At 53.5% G+C, this 17,705-nt stretch overlaps 3 protein-coding genes across 3 annotated transcripts; all 3 read left to right on the top strand.

Annotated features, from left to right (window-relative positions):
• The first annotated feature begins 259 nt into the window (after nt 1–259).
• On the top strand, nt 260–3,034 carry APOE (apolipoprotein E). The gene is made up of 4 exons (XM_074369455.1): nt 260–352; nt 1,139–1,204; nt 1,691–1,880; nt 2,172–3,034. The coding sequence occupies exons 1-4, from the start codon at nt 286–288 to the stop codon at nt 2,890–2,892; spliced, it is 1,044 nt and encodes a 347-aa protein (XP_074225556.1). The 5' UTR covers nt 260–285; the 3' UTR covers nt 2,893–3,034.
• A 7,986-nt stretch (nt 3,035–11,020) lies between these two features.
• Nucleotides 11,021–13,634, top strand: APOC4 (apolipoprotein C4). Its single transcript, XM_074369454.1, has 4 exons — nt 11,021–11,446; nt 12,596–12,737; nt 13,022–13,302; nt 13,499–13,634. The coding sequence occupies exons 1-3, from the start codon at nt 11,371–11,373 to the stop codon at nt 13,185–13,187; spliced, it is 384 nt and encodes a 127-aa protein (XP_074225555.1). The 5' UTR covers nt 11,021–11,370; the 3' UTR covers nt 13,188–13,302; nt 13,499–13,634.
• Nucleotides 13,635–13,735: 101 nt separating this feature from the next.
• Nucleotides 13,736–15,663, top strand: APOC2 (apolipoprotein C2). The gene is made up of 4 exons (XM_010946792.3): nt 13,736–13,807; nt 14,715–14,782; nt 14,952–15,111; nt 15,421–15,663. The coding sequence occupies exons 2-4, from the start codon at nt 14,728–14,730 to the stop codon at nt 15,509–15,511; spliced, it is 306 nt and encodes a 101-aa protein (XP_010945094.1). The 5' UTR covers nt 13,736–13,807; nt 14,715–14,727; the 3' UTR covers nt 15,512–15,663.
• Nucleotides 15,664–17,705: the final 2,042 nt, after the last annotated feature.

The following is a 17,705-nucleotide window of genomic DNA, read 5'->3' as shown; positions in this document are numbered from 1 at the left end:
TGTTCCGGGCAGCTGCCTACGCCTTCCCCTTCCACATGCCCCCCTAACATCCCCCTCAACCCACCCACCAGAATGGAGGAAGGCGCCTGAGTTAGTGGGTGAGAGGTCACCTCCATTCATGGGGCTGGGAGTGGGGGGGATGATAGGGCTTCCAAGCCCCACCTCTCTCCTCCTCCCTGCCTTGTTTGAAGGGGGAGGACAGCCCACCTCGTGACCTGAAGGGGGCTGGTCCAGCTCACTCTAGCTCTGGAGGACTGGGCGGGGCAGGGGGAGCCTTATAATTGGATGAATCTGGGATCCCTGAGTCCTGCTCAGCCCAGGAGGCGCGAAGGACACTGTTCCCCGGGAGCTGGTGAGAAGCAGAGTTGGGGACACAGAGCCCAGTTCAGGGCTTCTGTGAGAGTTGGGCTGCGGGGGAGGAGGTGACCGTCCAACGTCCTACGCCTGGGCCAGGACAGAAGCAGGATGAGGCCAGAGACGGGACTGGACCTAGAAGGGTGGGCAGCAGGGGCATCCTGAATTGCCTGGAAGGTGTGGTTGGGGGAGCAGCTGGACCTATAGGAAAAACTAAATGAGCCGTTGCAAGAGCCCACGAATTGTCATTGTCATTTATTGAGCACCTCCTGGGTGCCCCCATCGTCCTAATATCTCTGTTAATGGGAGGCACGGGGTGAGGATAGGGAGTAACAGGATGGCCACCAGGATGGTGGCCGGGTTACTAGAGCATCGGTTGAAGGGCTTTTAAATGAGGGTTAAATTAGCGAATATGTGTAAGGCAGTGTATAGATGTGAGGTTGGAGGTTAGAATGTGAAGGCACAACGAGGAATGCGAGGTTGGAACGCCCAGTTGGAGCTCCCATGGAACTCCGGGATGGAGGGGAGGGCGGGGTGAGTGGAATTTGAACTTTGGGAGAGGGCCTGGAATTTTGGCGGCGGCAGACCTGGGGATGGGGAGATAGGAGAAGACAATTAGGGAATTAAATAGACAATGAAGGCGCCGCTTGGTAAACATTTGTGATAGGATTAGGCTGATGCAGATGCTGGGGTCCAAGGCTTTGAAGGCCGTGACCGGATGGGGCGGGGCTCTAGGTGGGAGGAGCCCCCACTGCCGTTGAGTGACAATTTCTCCCTCCCCTAGGTTGGCCAATCTCAAGCCAGAAGATGAAAGCTCTGTGGGTTGCGTTGGTGGTCACGCTCCTGGCCGGTATGAGGGCGGAACTTGCTCTGGTTCCCTGCCCCCGCCCCCTTCCATCCTCCGCTGCACCCCTTGCCTTCCTAACATCCCTGGGTCCCTTCTTCTGCTGGTCTATCTCCCCAGGTCTGAGGCCTCTCTGACATTCACTGGCTCTGAGCAGCTGTTTTACTAACTCTAAGCCACAGTTTCCCAATCCTTAAAATGGGAGTTATAACAGTTTCTAATGCATCGTTGTCAGTCAGGTAGTGAGCACTAGATAAGTGTCAGCTGTGATTAGTTTTATGCTCCGTCACCCCAGCATGGCCCTGCATGGAGCACAGGACAATCAATGCTGGTCAAGTGATTAAACGTGCTGGATGTCCCTCCACCCCCGTCTCTGCTCACCAGCTCTCTAAAGAAGCCCACCAGCACTGGTTGAGCACCTACTCTGTACCAGGTACTGTGTGCCTGCAGTGGGCAGAGGACCCTGACAGCCGTGAACTTGCTCCCGTGCAGGATGCCGGGCGGAGGTGGAGCCAGAGCCAGAGCCAGAGGTGCAGCTGGGGCAGGAGCAGCCCGAATGGCAGGGCAGCCAGCCCTGGGAGCTGGCTCTGGGTCGTCTCTGGGATTACCTGCGCTGGGTGCAGACGCTGTCTGACCAGGTGCAGGAGGAGCTGCTCAGCACCCAGGTCACCCAGGAACTGACGTGAGTGTCCCTGTCCTGGCCCCTGATCCTCCTGGCAGGCAGTGCCTTCTGGATCTTCAGCCTCTACTGTCTGGGTTTCTTTTTGTCCCCCGGTGCCGATTCCTGGGGGTCTGGGTCTCTGTTCATTTCTTGCTTTCTTTCCATTTTGAGCTCCTGGCTTCACCTCTCTCTGATTCTGTTTCTCGGCGCGTCCTGCCTCTGGAATATTACTCTCCTTCTGGTCCTCCATCCTAGCTCAGGATCCCTATTTCTCTCTCTCCATGCCCACGCTCCCACCCTCTCGGCCCCCAGGGCGCTGATGGAGGAGACCATGAAGGAGGTGAAAGCCTACAAGGCGGAGCTGGAGGAGCAGCTGAGCCCTGTGGCCCAGGAAACCCGGGCCCGCCTGTCCAAGGAGCTGCAGGCGGCGCAGGCCCGGCTGGGCACGGACATGGAGGACTTGCGCAGCCGCCTGGCGCATTACCGCAACGAGGTGCAGGCCATGCTGGGCCAGACCACCGACGAGCTGCGGAACCGCCTGGCCTCCCACCTGCGGAAGCTGCGGAAGCGGCTGCTCCGCGACGCCGAGGACCTGCAGAAACGCCTGGCCGTGTATCGGGCCGGGGCCGTCGAGGGCGCCGAGCGCAGCGTGAGTGCCCTCCGCGAGCGCCTCGGGCCCCTGGTGGAGCAGGGCCGACTGGGGACCGCCACCACGAGCACCCTGGGCAGCCAGCCACTGCGGGAGCGCGCTGAGGCCTGGGGCCAGAAGCTGCGCGGGCGGCTGGAGGCGGTGGGCGCCAGGGCCCAGGACCGCCTGGACAAGATGCGCGAGCAGTTGGAGGAGGTGCGCGCCAAGGTGGAGGAGCAGGCCAGCCAGATGCGCCTGCAGGCCGAGACCTTCCAGGCCCGCCTCAAGGGCTGGTTCCAGCCCCTGGTGGAAGACCTGCAGCGCCAGTGGGCCGGGCTGGTGGAGAAGGTGCAACAGTTGGCCGTGGGCACCACCCCCACACCTGCAGCCAGCAAGAATCAATGAGTGCCCGGGCATCCGCCTGGGGCGCCCCACTCCTGCCCAGGTGCCCCCTGCCTCCCTCCAGCCTGTGGGAGGCCCTGTCCCTGACCCAGCTGTCCTCCTGGTGGGCCCTAGCTTAATAAAGAGTTCATCAAGCTTCACCGCAGCTGCTGGGTGTTCCTGTGTGATTTCTCACAGCTCACGCCTGTTTCTCTTTCCTTCCCTACTCTGGCCACACGGCTATCCTGTTCCCTCGGCCTGTGTGTGTCTGTTTGTCTCTTTCTAACTCTTGACTTCCTTCTGTCCCTTTCTGAGTCTTTCCCTTTTTTTTTCCATCTCTACTCGTTCTCCTCCCGGCCTCTCTGGCCATTCTGCCTCCAAAACAGGACTCTGGAAGAAATCCACCCGTGGGTTAAATCCCGCAGTTGCCCCTGACTACTGTGGGCCAAAAAAGCAAGCTCTGTGAGCCTCGGTTTGCCCAGCTTCACCATACCGGTTTCATTGCCTTATGACTCAGAAGACCTGAGACCACCACCATTATCATTAAACTGTTTTTATTGCCGCTTCCCCACCCCCTTTCTCCCTCTCTTATCTGATTCTTGGCCTCCTTCCCTCTCCTGGCCTCAGTCTCAGTCCTGCTCTCCCGGAGAGGCTTCATTTTCTGGCTTCCTCTTTTCTTCCATCTCTGTCTTTTATCTCTCCCTCCACTGGTTTCTCTTGCCCCTGGCCATGCTTGGTGGTTTTGTTTGTTTCTTTTTCCCTTCTTTGTCTGGGTTTGCCCTCAGCCACCATCTTGTGGCATGTGGGCCCTGGGCCTGTCTCCCTCCCTCTGGATTAGTGAGTCCCTTCACTCTGAGCTCTGCTTTCTTGTCCCCCACCCTCATTCTCATTCCTCTGCTCCTCGAGCTGGGTCATTGGCCTCTGGTCGACACTGACAAGCCTGCTGGGTGCTGGGAGCAGGCCAGGGAGGGAGGCATGCCCTGTGAGGGTCTGCAGCTGGGCCGTTGGTGTTCAGGGCGGGGCCATCTGGTAGGGAGTTGACATTCAGAGAAGCCTGGCTGGAGCCTGGAGATACCTGTGCTCTCCCCTCCCATGCCCTCCCCCTTGGTTCTCAGAGGAGGGGAGCGGGGTTCCCTCCACCAGGGACAGGCCGGACGGAACTTGTGTCTGCAGGGCCGCCTCTGCCTGCTTTGGTTCCAGCACTCTGCCCTTCCAGCTTTCCCTGGCACTGCTTTGCTTGCCCTTGTGGAATCAGACTCCCTCCCCCCGCTCCACCACCAGATGAGTCACCCTTGGGGCTGAGTGAGGAGGGGAAGTATCTGTGGGCTCAGAGGCAGGGGCCTAGTCCCACCTGGGCTTCTGCTGACTCACTGTGTGCCCAGGAGCGAGGGCCGAGCCCTCTGAGCCTGCTTCCCCAGGTGTCCATGGGGGCAGAGACGTCCACCATCTCTCCCACTGGAAGAGCTGAATCTTGAATTCTATATGAACAGAGGCTGGCAGAGGGTGCTGTGGGGTGAAGGCTGACTCCAAAGGGACTCAGAGAGACAGCCTAAAGTCTAACAAAGGGAGGGAGAAGATGAGGGAGAAGGAAGGAGAGGACACTTAACCTCTCACTGAGCCATCGAATGTTCTGGTCTGCACCTCTGTTGGCCCATCTGTAAACAGAAACTCCTGTAGCTGAGTGGAGGACCAGATCAGCAAAGCAAAGTTGTCATTCTGTTCTGAGGGTGGAGAGGGGGAAAGCAGACATCTGAGGGGTTGCGTGGGAAGCACTGGGCTCACGGAGGAGGAAGCCGGTGTCTGGGAAGGCTGCTGGGGGCTGACGGGCTGGAAGCACTGAGCTGGCCGAAAGGCTGTTGCAATCCTGCCAGGGTAGTGTCTGTGCTTCCTTCTCACAACCACCCCCCTCAGCCCAAGACGGACACGTGGTTGTTGGGGCACAAGGCCAGCCAACATAGAGTCTGGGGCCAGGGCCACCCTCTCCCAGCTGCCAGGGATCACTAGCAGTCAAAGGCAGCTGAGAGGATGGGAGCAGGCATTGGATGGCAGCCCTGGGGGCTTGATCTGGTGGAAGGGAAGAGGGGCGGGTGCATGGTGTTAGGAGGGGCCCAGAGGGTGAATAAAAGCAGATGGAGTGTTTCCAGGGAAACTGGAGGCTTGGAGAGTTGGGGAGCAGAGAGAAAGGGGCTGCTGGTGGAATGGACAGAAGGGTGCACTTGTGAACCTTGCACCTGAGGTTTTGTACTTTTGGGCGGGGGAGGGGGTGGTAATTAGATTGATTGATTGATTGATTATTTTAATGGAGGTACTGGGGATTGAACCCAGGACCTCATGCATGCTAAGCATGCGCTCTGTCACTGAGCTCTACCCTCCCTCCATGCACTTTTTGACAAGTTGAAGAGACCCTCTCCAAAATGGAGATCGGGGGCTGTGAAATTAAGACCCCAGAGAGTATCCAGGGAGGCCTAGGAGTCTTCCAGATGCAGAAAGATGGGGGAATAGAAGGGCTAGTCTGAAAGTGACTGGAGGTGGCGTGAGATAGGTAAATGTGTGGAGGCAGACTGTATGACCCCTGAGTCCTGAGTATGAGTTATTTGAGGCAGGCAGGTAATAGCTCAGTGGTAGAGTACATGCTTAGCATGCACAAGGTCCTGGGTTTTATCCTCAGTAGCTCCATTAAAAAAAAAGTTATTTGAGCTGAAGGGGCCTGTTAAGAAGGGGGAGGGGATGATAGAGGTGGCCTGGGGACACAGTGTGAATTAGTTACTCAGTTATTGAGAGACTTACTGAGAGACCCCCTGAGGCTGGGAGAAGGGTCTTAAGCAGGAGAGCTCTCTAAGGGATCATGGCCACAGGGAGAGGGAGAAGGCTGTCCCCTGAATGGGGAAGACACCATGGCAGCCTGAGGTCCCCAACATTCAGGGAACTTTGGAGGTGCAGGTACTGTACAGCAAGATGCTTTTGGCCTAAGTGTTCAGGCCTATGTCCCACCTGATCCCCACCGCCACCAGGGAGGGGTGGGGAGGAGGAGGTAGGTGGGTACAGGGAGGCAGGTGAGGCTTAAGGGGAGGAAGACTGACCTTACCTGACTCCCCCGCCATCAAAAAGGCCCCGGGCCAGGCTAGGTCCTGTCACCTGTGCTGTCCTCAGAGCCCAGAAGGAAATTTGAGAGTGCTGCTCTGGCCCCACCCCAACCTAAGGCTAATTCTGTCACTCCCGGTCCTGCTGGTGGCTCTCTGCATGGTTTTGGAAGGTGAAAATGGGAAGGGAGACTGAGAGTTTGAGATTTGGGAAGGTGAGGCTACCTTGGGCCTGGGATGCGGGCTTAGAGGACCCTTGAGAACTCTGGGGTCCCTTCTGTACCCTGGTTCCCACATAGTCCACCAGTCGCCCTCACTTCCACCCTCCCAGTAATGTCTCAGAGTTCTCTAAAGCCAGGTCCAGTGTGTGTCAGTCTGCCCAGGGGAGCCCTAGTAACCGATGACGTGTTCATTCTAGCCCTCTGGGATTGGCTGTCTTGCTTTTACCTCCTGGAAAGGGCTGGGGAACTGGTCCAGTGCTGAGTAAGTTAATTCTCAGCATCTTTCAAGCCCTATCTGGTGCCTCCAGTACCGTCTCCTGCATTCTAACACCATGACCCCAAAGAATCACATTCAAAGGTCTCCTTTCCCATCCCCAGAATCTCATCCCAAGGGCTCCCAATACTGAAGGTTTTGTACCCGTGTCCCTTTTCTGGGCAGGCCCAGCCCCTGCCCAGGCCTCATCAGCTTTTTGGACCACATCCCGATCCTCAGAAAGCTGGCAAAGTTTGGAAAACCCCACGAGATGACTTAGGGTGTCGTTGGCACCATCAAAAACAGCAAAGTTCCTCTGAAGGCTGCATAAGGACCCTCTCCAGGGTAAGGAAAGGCTGAGGTGTGTGGACTTACACATTGGGATAACTAAAGTCAGGAGAGGCTGACAAAGTCCCTGTGGTCACACGGCTGGTCCTTAGATCTCAGGGTGCTCAGACATGGGGGACAGGTTCCCTGACTCCCATTCAGACACAGTGTAGAGATGGTCCTGGGTGGTGGTGAAAAACCCAAGCATGGGAGTCACGGTCCACAGGCAGACCTGTGTCCTCAGGCTGGCAAAGACCCACGGCTACCTGTGTGATCATGTGCCTCAGTTTTCTCATCTGTAAAATAGGTGCTCTGAGGGGAAATAAACTAGAGGAACTTCGTAGTGCCTGACATCTGGTAAATACTCAATACATTCAACTGGAAGTTAGCTGTTGAGTTAGAGGATCATTCATGACTGAATATTATGGAGCATCCGCTAACTGCCAGGAACTGTTCCAAGGTGGGGAATGACAGAAATGAACAGGATAAAGTCCCAGCTCATGGGGAGCTGACATTCTGCAGGGGAGAGAGGAAGGAGGAGAGAACACACTATAAACCCGTATATTTTCAAGAAATTAGTCCAGCTAGATCCATATACTGAGAGGACAATAAACAGGGCAGGTGTAAACAAGGCAGGATGGACTAGGGGCTTTTGCAGACTTGGTGACTGGATCTTGGAAAAGATGACACTTTCAATTCAGATCTTAATGATTAGGAAAATCCAGCCAGGCCAAGGGCAGCTTGTTGCCCTGGGAGGGTGAGTGCAAAGGCCCTGAGACAGGAGTACATAAAGTACCTAAAGGAGAGGGACGCATTCCAGGCAAGGAAACAACCCAATCAAGGACTGGGAGACTGGAAATTGCCCTTGAGGAAGTAGGGGACAGCTAGGGTGAGAGCAGGCTTGGTAGCAAGAGATGGCAAGCCTTGAAAGCCAGGCCAGGGTGAGGAGTTGTGACTTCAAGGTGCTCATCTGGGAAACAGGCACAGAAGTTGGGGCACCCAGCCTAGGGCTCCTCCTAATCCCACAGACAGGGTCCACCCTGCGGTTTTCTTGGGGGAAGGGGATAATCAGGCAGTCAGGTATGGGGGAGGATTTGGGCATCCCGCAAAGAGGCAAAACACCATCATCCCTGCTCCACTTCTCTCTATAGAAACTGGTTTTCGAAAATCATCCTCCAAGTCAAGCAGGTATTTCAGAAAAAAAGAACCTCCTGAGCACCAGGAGGGCCACCTCTCTCCTCTGGGTCTGTGCTCTGGGAGGGCTCTCTAAAGTTTCGCACACCGTGGACTCTGGATGGATGACTCCATGAAGTGCCATATCACCCCCGCCCACCAAACAATTAAAATTATAGAGAGAATTCTGAGTGCTTCTTTGCTGCGTGGCCAGGGCTATTTGACAGGGTGGGGGCTGTGCCTTTGGGGAAGGGCAGCAAGGACACAAATGGATTGAGTATTGTCTACTTGCTCTGTGTTGAGGACTTTGAACTTCATCATCTTAAAAGAATCCTCCTAAGAAACTTGAGGGAGGACATAGCTCAGCGGTAGAGTGCATGCTCAGCGTGCATGAGGTCCTGGGTTCAATCCCCAGTGCCTCCATTAAATAAATAAATAAATAAGCCTAATTACCCCCACCAAAAAAACTAAAAAAAAAGTAGAAGATAGCCCCCTCAAAATACCCATCAATTGATGAATGGATAGATAAATCCATAGTGTATGTGTGACCATTGTGTGTGTGTGTGTGTGTATATATATATATACACACACACAGTGGAATATTTTTCAGCCATAAAAAGGAACAGAGCACGGACACATGCTACAACATAGATGAACCATAAAAATGAAGTGAAAGAAGCCAGTCACAAAAGACCGTATATTATACGATTCTATTCACAAGCAATGTCCAGAACTGGGAGACAGAAAGCAGATTAGTGGTTGCCTTGCTGTGGAGAAGGGGCTGGGAGTAAGTGCCAGGGGGTGTGGGGTTTCCTTTTGGGATGATGAAATGTTCTGGAATTAGATAGTGGTGATGGCTAAAAACTTAGCAAATAGATCAAAAATCATTGAATTGTGCATCTTAAAAGGGTGACTATTATGGTATGTGCAAATCTCAATTTAAAAAAAAAAATGAATGAATGGAAATCTTCCAGACAAAGGCAGAAAGAAGAGATGAAGAAGGGGACATTCCAACCTCTCTTCCACCCCAGACTTCCCTGACAACCCAGAGCAGCAAGGGAGGGGAGTGTCGAGGGATGCCAGAAGGGAGGTGGGTACAGGGACTCAGGGGAGAGGGGATGGGGTCTGGACTGGGACAGGGACCCTGGTGTGAAAAGCAAGATTGATTTGGGAGTCTGATGATCTTGCAGACACAGAGGTGTGGGCTCAGAGATGCTCTCTGGCTCCAGACACACACGCTGGGGTCTCAGACCCCACTGCTCCCACCCCCAACCCCCTCCTTGTGACCTCTCTGCCCCCACCCACCACCTGGAGTTGTTTTTGAGCTGCCTCTGAGGTCCATCCTGAATGACCTTCAGCCTGTTCCTGCCCTGGATAACAGAGATGAGCAAACATTGCAAACAGCAAACAGCTCATGCTGACCTTGGAGCTGGGGCAGGGTCAGTGACCTTCCCTCCTCTTCCCCCCACCTCCCCCAACCCTGGCCCTGCTTCAGCCTCTCTCTTGCCCTGTAGGATCCAGTCGGGAGGTGAGGGCGGTTGTCCTGGCTTGGCTGTAGTGTGAAAAAGCTGGATTCAAATTCACCACTTGCTGGCTGGGAAGCCCCACCGCCTACAGCCTCAGTTTCTTCATCTGTAAAATGGGAATGAAAAAGATGCCCACTTCATAGGGCTGGAGCAAGTTAATTCAATGAGTTAATGCACTAAGGCCCTGCCGGGGCGCCTGATGCGTGGTGAGAGCTCAGGGAACACAGGCTTTATAAACAGCAGCTGGGGTTGACAGAGGCACTTCGCACCGTGTCTGGTGTGGCTCACTGCGTGCTTTACATACGATCTGCTTTACTCTCCTGGGTAGGTACCTAGTCCATGACTCTGGTTCCTGGATGGAGAAACAGGCCCAGAGACATTAAGCAAGGGATACCAGGTCACACAGTAGGAAGGAGGTAGATCCAGACTCTGAACCCAACACCACGCTGCTTCTCATAACACCATGCAAGGTGGGGTTTTTCTTTTTCCTTTTTTATTATGGTAAAATACATAACATAAATTTTACCATTTTTTAATTTTTAAAAAATTTTTATTTATTTATTTATTTATTTTTTGGTGGGGAGGGAGGTAATTAGGTTTATTTATTTATTTAAATTTGGAGGAGGTACTGGGGATGGAATCTAGGACCCTGTATATGCTAAGCACGCACTCTACCAATGAGCTATACCCTCCCCCCTCATTTTAACCATTTTTAGGTGTAAGGTTCACTGGCATTAAGTACATTCACAATCTCGTGCAACCATCATCACTACCCATTTCTGGAACGTTTTCATCATTCCAAACAGAAACTCCTGGAGGTTTTATTTTGCTGATTATTGTCGGTGAGGAACTCCAGGAAACATTCATTGAGCACCTACTGTATGCCAGAGCCCACGCTGGGGCCACTGGAATGGACAGCATTCTGCTGGATCCATTCTGTACGGTCGCCCAGGTTGTGGCCAAGGAGGGGTTGTCAGATTCACCACCTGAAAAGACAGGATGCCTGGCGGGATTTCAGATACACAAGAAATAATTTTTAGTGTAATTCCTAAATATTGCATGGGACATATTTATACTAAAAAATACTCATTACTTATCAGAAATTCAAATGTCATTGGGTGTGTTTTATCTTGTAACCTGAGACCAAGGAATCTGGCCCATGGTCCCCTGGCTAAACTATGCACCCTGGCTTATGGCTGGGTCCTCTAGGAGAAAAAGACTCATTTTTATTCTGTCTGGTAGTTGGCCTGACCCTGATGTTGGCAACCTCCTACTATGTGGGCCTGGAGCTTTCCTTCACAGGGTGTCACCCAGCCTTCACTTGAACTCTGTTACGCTTGTTACCAGCCCCATTTTACAAATGAAAACATTGAGCCCAGATGAAAGAGTCTTTTTGCCCAGGTCACGTGGTGAAGACGTGTCTGGACCTGTAGCCCAGTGGCCAAGGGATCGTAGAGACAGAAGAAACAATAACAAAAAGCTGCGATCTTTGAGCACCTAAATTACCAGGGTCCATGTTGAGAACTTCTTTTGTAATCACATCATTCAATTAACGTCCTAAAAAAAAAAAAAAAATATGGATTGTGGGCCCATTTTACAGAGGAGGAAGCTGAGGCCTAAAAGCAAGGCTGTCACATGAAGTGGGATCAGGATTTGAATCCAGCTCAGCCCAGAAGGCCAAAGAGCCTTCTGCCTTCCCCAGTCAGGTTAGGGTGCTGGGAGAGTAGGAAGGAGGAAGGAAGGAGACCAGCAGGGGAGAGCATGGCCTCTGACTGTCACTGTCACCTGGGCCCCCCTCTCTCTGATGTCCCTGCCAAGGGGCGGGCGGAGGTGGCCAGGGGAGGGCTCTGCTCAGTGCAGCTGCCCCCTCCCCCAACCTGGAGTGCTGAGCACAGAGGGACAGAGGGACAGAGCCCCCAGAAATGTCGTTCTCTGGACACAGGTCCTGGGCCCAGCACCCCCTCTGCTTCTGCATTCTGGTCCTGGCCTGTGTTGTGGGTGAGGAGCCAGTTGGCGGGTTGTGGGGACCCCATAGCAACAGATGCGTCTGGGAATGGGTGTCATGGGAGACAGTGTGTGCAAAGGGTACACTTGCAGTGTCAGTTCAGATGCTGGGGGTCATGAACATGCACTTGTGTGTGTGAGCGGAAGAGAATGCAGTTGTGGGAAACGTGTGTCCATGAACATGCATGTGTATCCGTGTGTACACATGTGAGTCTTTATGGGGTATTTATGCAAAAGATTTTAGGGTCTGGACACATGGAAGGGTGTCTGTGTGTATTGGGATGTGAGCATGTCTGGGTTCTGCAAATACGTTTAAAATGTAGGGTACAGCTCAGGGGTAGAGCACATGCTTAGGAGGCACGAGGTCCTGGGTTCAATCCCCAGTACCTCCACTTAAAAAAATAAAATAAAAATAAAATGTTAACACTTATATAGTGCCTACGACATGCATGAAACCAGCCCAAGTGCCTTATAATTGGTAACTCTGAACACTCACAATAACTCTATGAGGTAGGTCCTATCAACCCATCCTATAGAAGGGGAAACTGAGTCTTGAAGAGGTTAAGTCATTAGCTGAGGGTACACCAGAGATCACATAGATGCCTCTGTACATGTGTGTACACATGCACCCCTGTGATGGCTGGTCTCTGTGGGTGAGGCTTTGCCCGGGTGCGTGAGTGCTGGACAGACAGGTGTGTGCGATTCCTGGCAGAACCCCTGGCCCAGCAGCCCGACACATGGCCTTGCTCACCTCCATCCCTGCGGGCAGGAAGTCCTCCTGTGCTCTCCCTCACTGCCTGCAGCGGTAGCTCAGACCGTGTGGGGGTCACAGGAGAGCTGAGCGGGCAGCAAGATCAGGCAGTGAGGGAGGCATCAGGAGGGGGCGAGGGGGCAGAGAGGAGATGGTACAGACTCAGAACATCACAGGCAGACAAGGAGGGGACGGGGCCAGGGTCTCGGGCACAGAGGCTGAAAGGTGATGACCGATGGCAGAAGCAGGGCTAGTGGTCAGAGGGACATATAAAGCGGTGAGAGGACTGGCAAGGGACCACAGGAGTGTCAGTGACAGTGAGCATAGAGGGAAAGGGAGGTGGGAGGGTGCTGGGGCCCAGCTGTCCCACACTGCCCTCTTGTCCCATCCAGTAGGCCAGCAAGAAGCGACCGGGGCATCCCCGAGCCCCCCACCAGAGACCTCGAGTAGTTCCTGGAGCCTGGTTCCCGGCAAGGTGAAGGAGTGGATGGAGCCGCTGGTGACCAGACCCAGAGAGAGGTGGCCGTGGTTCTGGTGAGTGTGTGCAGAAGGAGGCTTGGGGGCTGGACTCCTGGGTCTGACAGAGGAGGGGCCGGGGATCTGGGTCTGAGGGAGGAGGGGCTGGGGGCCTGGGCTCCAGGGTCTGAGGGAGGAGAAGCAGGCGAACTCCAGGGAGCAGGAGGGGGTGGGGTTGGGGAGGGCTGGAGGATAAGGGCTGAGAGCAGGGACTCCTGGATCAGAGGGAGGAAGACGTGAATGGGGCAGAAGTCTTCGGGAGGTGGCTGGAGGTCTCAACTGTGATGTCCCCTCCCTGACAGGGGCCTCGGGGCCTTCCAGGGCTTTGTGCAGACTTACTTTGAAGACCACCTGAAAGACTTGGTTTCCCGCACCCAGGCCTGGCTCCACAGCTCCAAGGACAGCCTCCTGAGCAAGGCTCATAACCTGTGTCCCCAGCTGCTCTGCGAGAAAGGCGACCAAGATTAAAGTGTTCACAGCCTCAGCAATAAAGAAATTCTCTGTGTCCCTGTCCCAGACCCTCCCCAACTCGGCCAGAGATAACTTCTCCCCATCCACCCTCAAAGATTAAGGAATAGAGGAAGTAATATGTGGCAGGGAACCACAGTAGGGGTTGGGGGATTGGTGGGAGGAGTCGGGGTTGCGGGGGATGACCCCTCAGGCTTGTTTGGGGGCAGGGACTTCAGGCTTCTCAGTTTGGGATGGAGGGTGAAGAACTGGAGAGCAGGCAGCTCCCCACAGCAGCTCCTCCTTCAGAGCTCTGCCTTCATTTCCCACAGGATGAAGACCCCCAGACCTCATTCCTGGTGGGCACCCAGTACCCCAATCTCGCCACAGCTCCCTACTCAGCCTGTCTCCCTCAGCGGTGAATTTTCCGAGTGGGGGCTCCCTGTGGCTTGACCTCAGGAATGTCACTGTCCTCTGCCCCCATGCCATCCCCCCCCCAGCCGTTCTGTTGGCCAGGACTTTGGCCAAGGCCTCGAGGTTGGGGGGGGATGACTCTGGAGGACAGAGCTATAAAGAGCTCAAGAGCTATAAAGGCTTTCTCTGTCCGTGTGGAGCTGGTGCGGACAGCCTGCCAGAGTCCGGTAAGAGAGGGATGGAAATGTGGGGCGGGGGGCAGCAGGGAGGGGGCCAAGACTGTTAAATCAGAAACCATGAGAGTCAAGATGTTAGATTCCAGTATTGGAATCATGGAATGTAGAATCGTAGAATGTTTACCTGTGCCAATCCCCCTCCTGGGTCAGATCTCAACCTCCTTGCTACAGTCTCCTTATCTCCAAAATGTGGATGGTAATATGGTGACCTGAGCACTGTTGTCACTGACAGCGCCTCCCTCATACGGTTGGGATCACGACAAAATGATCGAATGCATTAGAACAGGGCCCAGCACAGAGGAAATACTGTCATCCAAGTGGCAGCTCTTAATCAAGTCCGTGGCATGTGCCCCTGTACCGATTGGATTGGGTCTTAGCATCACTGTCACCCTCTGCTGAGGCTTTTTCAAGATACAAAACACACCCTCCTCCCTCCAGAGCGGTGTGACAGGCTCTTTACTTCACTCACTTAATATTTGTTAATTGCATTTCTCTCTTATGTCGGCGTCTTCTTCTTTTTTTTTTCTAATGTAGATGATGTAGATTGAACCCAGGACTTCAGGCATGCTAAGCACACGCTCTACCACTGAGCTATACCCTTCCCTTCTCATGTCGGCTTCTTAAGGGGAGGGCCAATGCTATGTTCATGGCTGGGCCCAGAACTGTGCTTGGCGCATAGTAGGTGCTGAAGAAATTCTTCTTGAATGAATGAGTGTTAGAATTAAGATGTTAAAATCAGGAGTAGCATCATAGAATGTTAGGAAGTGAGGCCCAAGTTAAGTCATAAGGAACTTGATTCAGGTGGGGAGAGGGGGGTCCCAGGCCTGGATCCCTGAGTGCATGTTCCCCGGAATACATGTTCCAGTGGCCCTGCCCCATGCCCGCCTTAATGTTCCAGGTCTCCTGACGCCATGGGTACCCGATACTTCCTAGCTCTGTTTCTCATCCTCCTGGTGTTGGGATTCAGTGAGTATGGTCAGCAGGGGAGGAGGGGATGTGAGGAGGGGGATGAGCCCCAATCATCTTCCCAGCCCAGTCTTGTCTGGCCCTGTGCCTGCCCATTCCTCTTCTTCTCCACCTCGTTCTCCCATTGCTGGAGACCCGTCAGCACCCTTAACACACTTTCCTCTTGCAGAGGTCCAGGGGGTCGCTATGGCCCAGGAAGATGAGGCTGACAGCCCTGGCCTGCTCACCCGGATGCAGGAATCACTCTTCAGTTACTGGGATACGGCCAAGGCAGCTGCCCAGGACCTGTACCAGAAGACATACCTGCCCACCATGGATGAGAAAATCAGGTATCACCTGCCTCCCACTCTCACCCCAGGAACCCGGAGTCCCAGCCCCCGGCCCCTTCTCCCTCAGACTCAGAAGTTCAGGTTCACATCTATACTCTCTCAAGGCCCAGGTATCTCAGCTCCTAGCCCCCGGCCCCATTAGAACATGGGGTTCTGAGATCCCAGCCTAGGGATACAGGAATTTGGGTTCCAGCTGCTTTCCCCCACAGGACACATGATTCTGGTTCCCAGGCCCCTCCTCCTCCCTCAGGCCTAGGAGTCCACACCCCCAGCCCCTCCTCCCTCAGCATCTCTGTCCTTTCTCCTCAGGGACATATACAACAAAAGCACGGCAGCTGTGACCACCTACGCAGGGATTTTTACTGACCAGCTCCTTTCTCTGCTGAAGGGAGACCAGTAACAGCAGGGCCCCCAATAGTGGGGCAGGGCAAATCCAGACCCCTGCCACCCCTGGGCTCCCCTGATCTACCCCCATACTTCCTAGCAGCTCTGAGCATCCTGCTCCCAACTCTAGCTTGACTTCTTATCAATAAAAAGAAAAAAAAAAGCTAAGTTTATTCTTTTCCATGTGCTTGCTTTTCTGAGACCTCAGGGGCTAAGATGGAGGGACTGATTCCATTCAGCCAACATTTATTGAATCCCTATTCTGTGTATATATATGTATATGGTCAGTGGGAATAAAGAGGTGACTAAAAATAATGAATAATCATAACAACAATAATTAGAGACTTTGCTTCACTAAGGTCTAGCTTTCTCATTTGTAAAATGACAAATAGACACAGATAATCTGCAGTGGCCTCTGGCAGTGTCTGGGTCCTGGGCTGACATTTTAAATATGCCATCGCAGAGAGGTCTCCAATGGTCCTGTGGCTGAGGGGAGACTGGTGCCCACGAGTCATTGCTGAGGATAGGAATGCAGTGCCCAGTTTGGCTGGGACCCAAGAGGACAGACCTATAAAAGGTGTGCTCTGTGACAATTCCCATACATTTGTCCCACATGGATTTACAGGGAAAAGACAGACAGTCCTGCCTTCAGGTGGCCCCTCAAAAAGAAAGTATTTTGGTCCTAACCCCAATTACATACTGTTTTATTGATTACAGCTTTATGACATTTTTTTTTAGCTGTTCTCTTATTTTTTTTAATATTTAAACAATTTATTTTCTATTAAAGTATAGTTGACTTACAATGTTGTGTTAGTTTCTGGTGTACAGCATAGTGATTCAGTTGTACAGATACATTCTTTTTCATATCCTTTATCATTATAGATTATTACAAGATATTGAATAATCCCCGTGCTATACAGTAGAACCTTGTTGTTTATCTATTTTAAATGTAGTAGTTAGTATCTGCAAATCTCAATAGCGTTCTCTTCTTATTAGCAATAAAAATAGCATTTCCTGAGCTCCTATTCAGGGCCAGGAGCTCTGGTCCATCCTGAGGCCACAAACAGAGGGGCTGTGGTGGAAGGGAGGTGGAGGATGACCAAGACGACCCCTGGAGAAGATAACTTTCGACAACAAGGCAGGCAGGGAAGAAAAGGAGAGGAAGTGAGGCGTTCAAGACCTGGGTGAGGCTACCTCAGATAGGTAGTGGATTCAGGCACAGGGAGGGCCCTCTAGGGGACCGGGCTGGGCTGATCACAGGGGATGCATCACCATGCAGTTGTGGATGGAGAGTAAGGGGAGGGGTGGGGAGCACTCACTTGGCTCCCCCTTCCCTGGTCTGAGTGGTTGGAAGAGGCTATCTGGGCAGCGGAAAACAGCAGGCTAAAAGCATAGGATGTACAAAGGTAAGCAGAGGATCTCCAGTTTGAGAGAGGATAGTGCTGTGGCCCATGGGTAGAGAGGCTGAGGACCTGGACTCCTAGATCTGAAGGGAGTAGAGGGTGGTCCTGGGCCCCCAAGTCTTATGGGTGGGGCTATTGGCCTCTGAGGATGCAGGGCCTGTATTTCTCCTAATCAGCTTGGCATTAAATTCCGGCCAGCCTGTCAGCACTCTTGGGGCAGTTTTTCCAGGTCCTGAGACTGGGCAGCTGTGAGTCTAATAGAAAACAGGGGCCTTGGGGAGGGGCTGTGGGAAATGCCCCCAAGTCCCCAGGGCCTGGGAAGAGCTGAGGCTGCCAAGCCCAGTGGGGGGACAGCGAGGGGGGGATCCTGGAGGAACAATCCCTGCTCTGTCCACTTGTTTCCCACAGACTCTAGCCAAACCAAACCACTGCCCAGGCCAGTTCTGCTTCCAACCAATCCTGGTGTCCTTCCCTGACTCCTCCTTCCCGTCTCAGGCCCCCACCCCAGTCCCACTCCCTTCAGGACTCCAGGAGTCCAGGCCCCCAGACTCCTCCAATCCCAGAACTCAGGACCCCCAACCCATTCTCCTCAGGACCCGAAAGTTCAGGTCCCCAGCCTCCTACTCCCTTAGAACCTGAAATCGCAGCCTCTGGTTAGTATTGGGCGTCCCCTAGTGGAGCGCAAACTGGGTCTGGCCTGTGATTCGCTTAACAATCAATAGGAATGGAAGAATTTATTTGGTCATTCAACAGACTTGGGGGAGGGCTTTATAAGGGCCTAGTCTGAGGTCACAGTCTAAGAGCCTC

Source organism: Camelus bactrianus, chromosome 9, assembly GCF_048773025.1.
Source record: "Camelus bactrianus isolate YW-2024 breed Bactrian camel chromosome 9, ASM4877302v1, whole genome shotgun sequence".
Taxonomy (NCBI): Eukaryota; Metazoa; Chordata; class Mammalia; order Artiodactyla; family Camelidae; genus Camelus; species Camelus bactrianus.
Note: the sequence above shows the minus strand (reverse complement) of the source record. Positions and strands in the feature narration are given on the sequence as shown.

Coding starts and splice junctions, on each gene's coding strand:
- APOC2 (XM_010946792.3), top strand. CDS start 14,728: ATGGGTACCCGATACTTCCTAGCTCTGTTTCTCATCCTCCTGGTGTTG. Junction 14,783..14,951: donor CCTCCTGGTGTTGGGATTCA/GTGAGTATGGTC, acceptor TTCCTCTTGCAG/AGGTCCAGGGGGTCGCTATG. Junction 15,112..15,420: donor ACCATGGATGAGAAAATCAG/GTATCACCTGCC, acceptor CTTTCTCCTCAG/GGACATATACAACAAAAGCA.
- APOC4 (XM_074369454.1), top strand. CDS start 11,371: ATGTCGTTCTCTGGACACAGGTCCTGGGCCCAGCACCCCCTCTGCTTC. Junction 11,447..12,595: donor GGTCCTGGCCTGTGTTGTGG/GTGAGGAGCCAG, acceptor TGTCCCATCCAG/TAGGCCAGCAAGAAGCGACC. Junction 12,738..13,021: donor GAGAGGTGGCCGTGGTTCTG/GTGAGTGTGTGC, acceptor CCTCCCTGACAG/GGGCCTCGGGGCCTTCCAGG.
- APOE (XM_074369455.1), top strand. CDS start 286: ATGAATCTGGGATCCCTGAGTCCTGCTCAGCCCAGGAGGCGCGAAGGA. Junction 353..1,138: donor ACACTGTTCCCCGGGAGCTG/GTGAGAAGCAGA, acceptor TCCCTCCCCTAG/GTTGGCCAATCTCAAGCCAG. Junction 1,205..1,690: donor GGTGGTCACGCTCCTGGCCG/GTATGAGGGCGG, acceptor GCTCCCGTGCAG/GATGCCGGGCGGAGGTGGAG.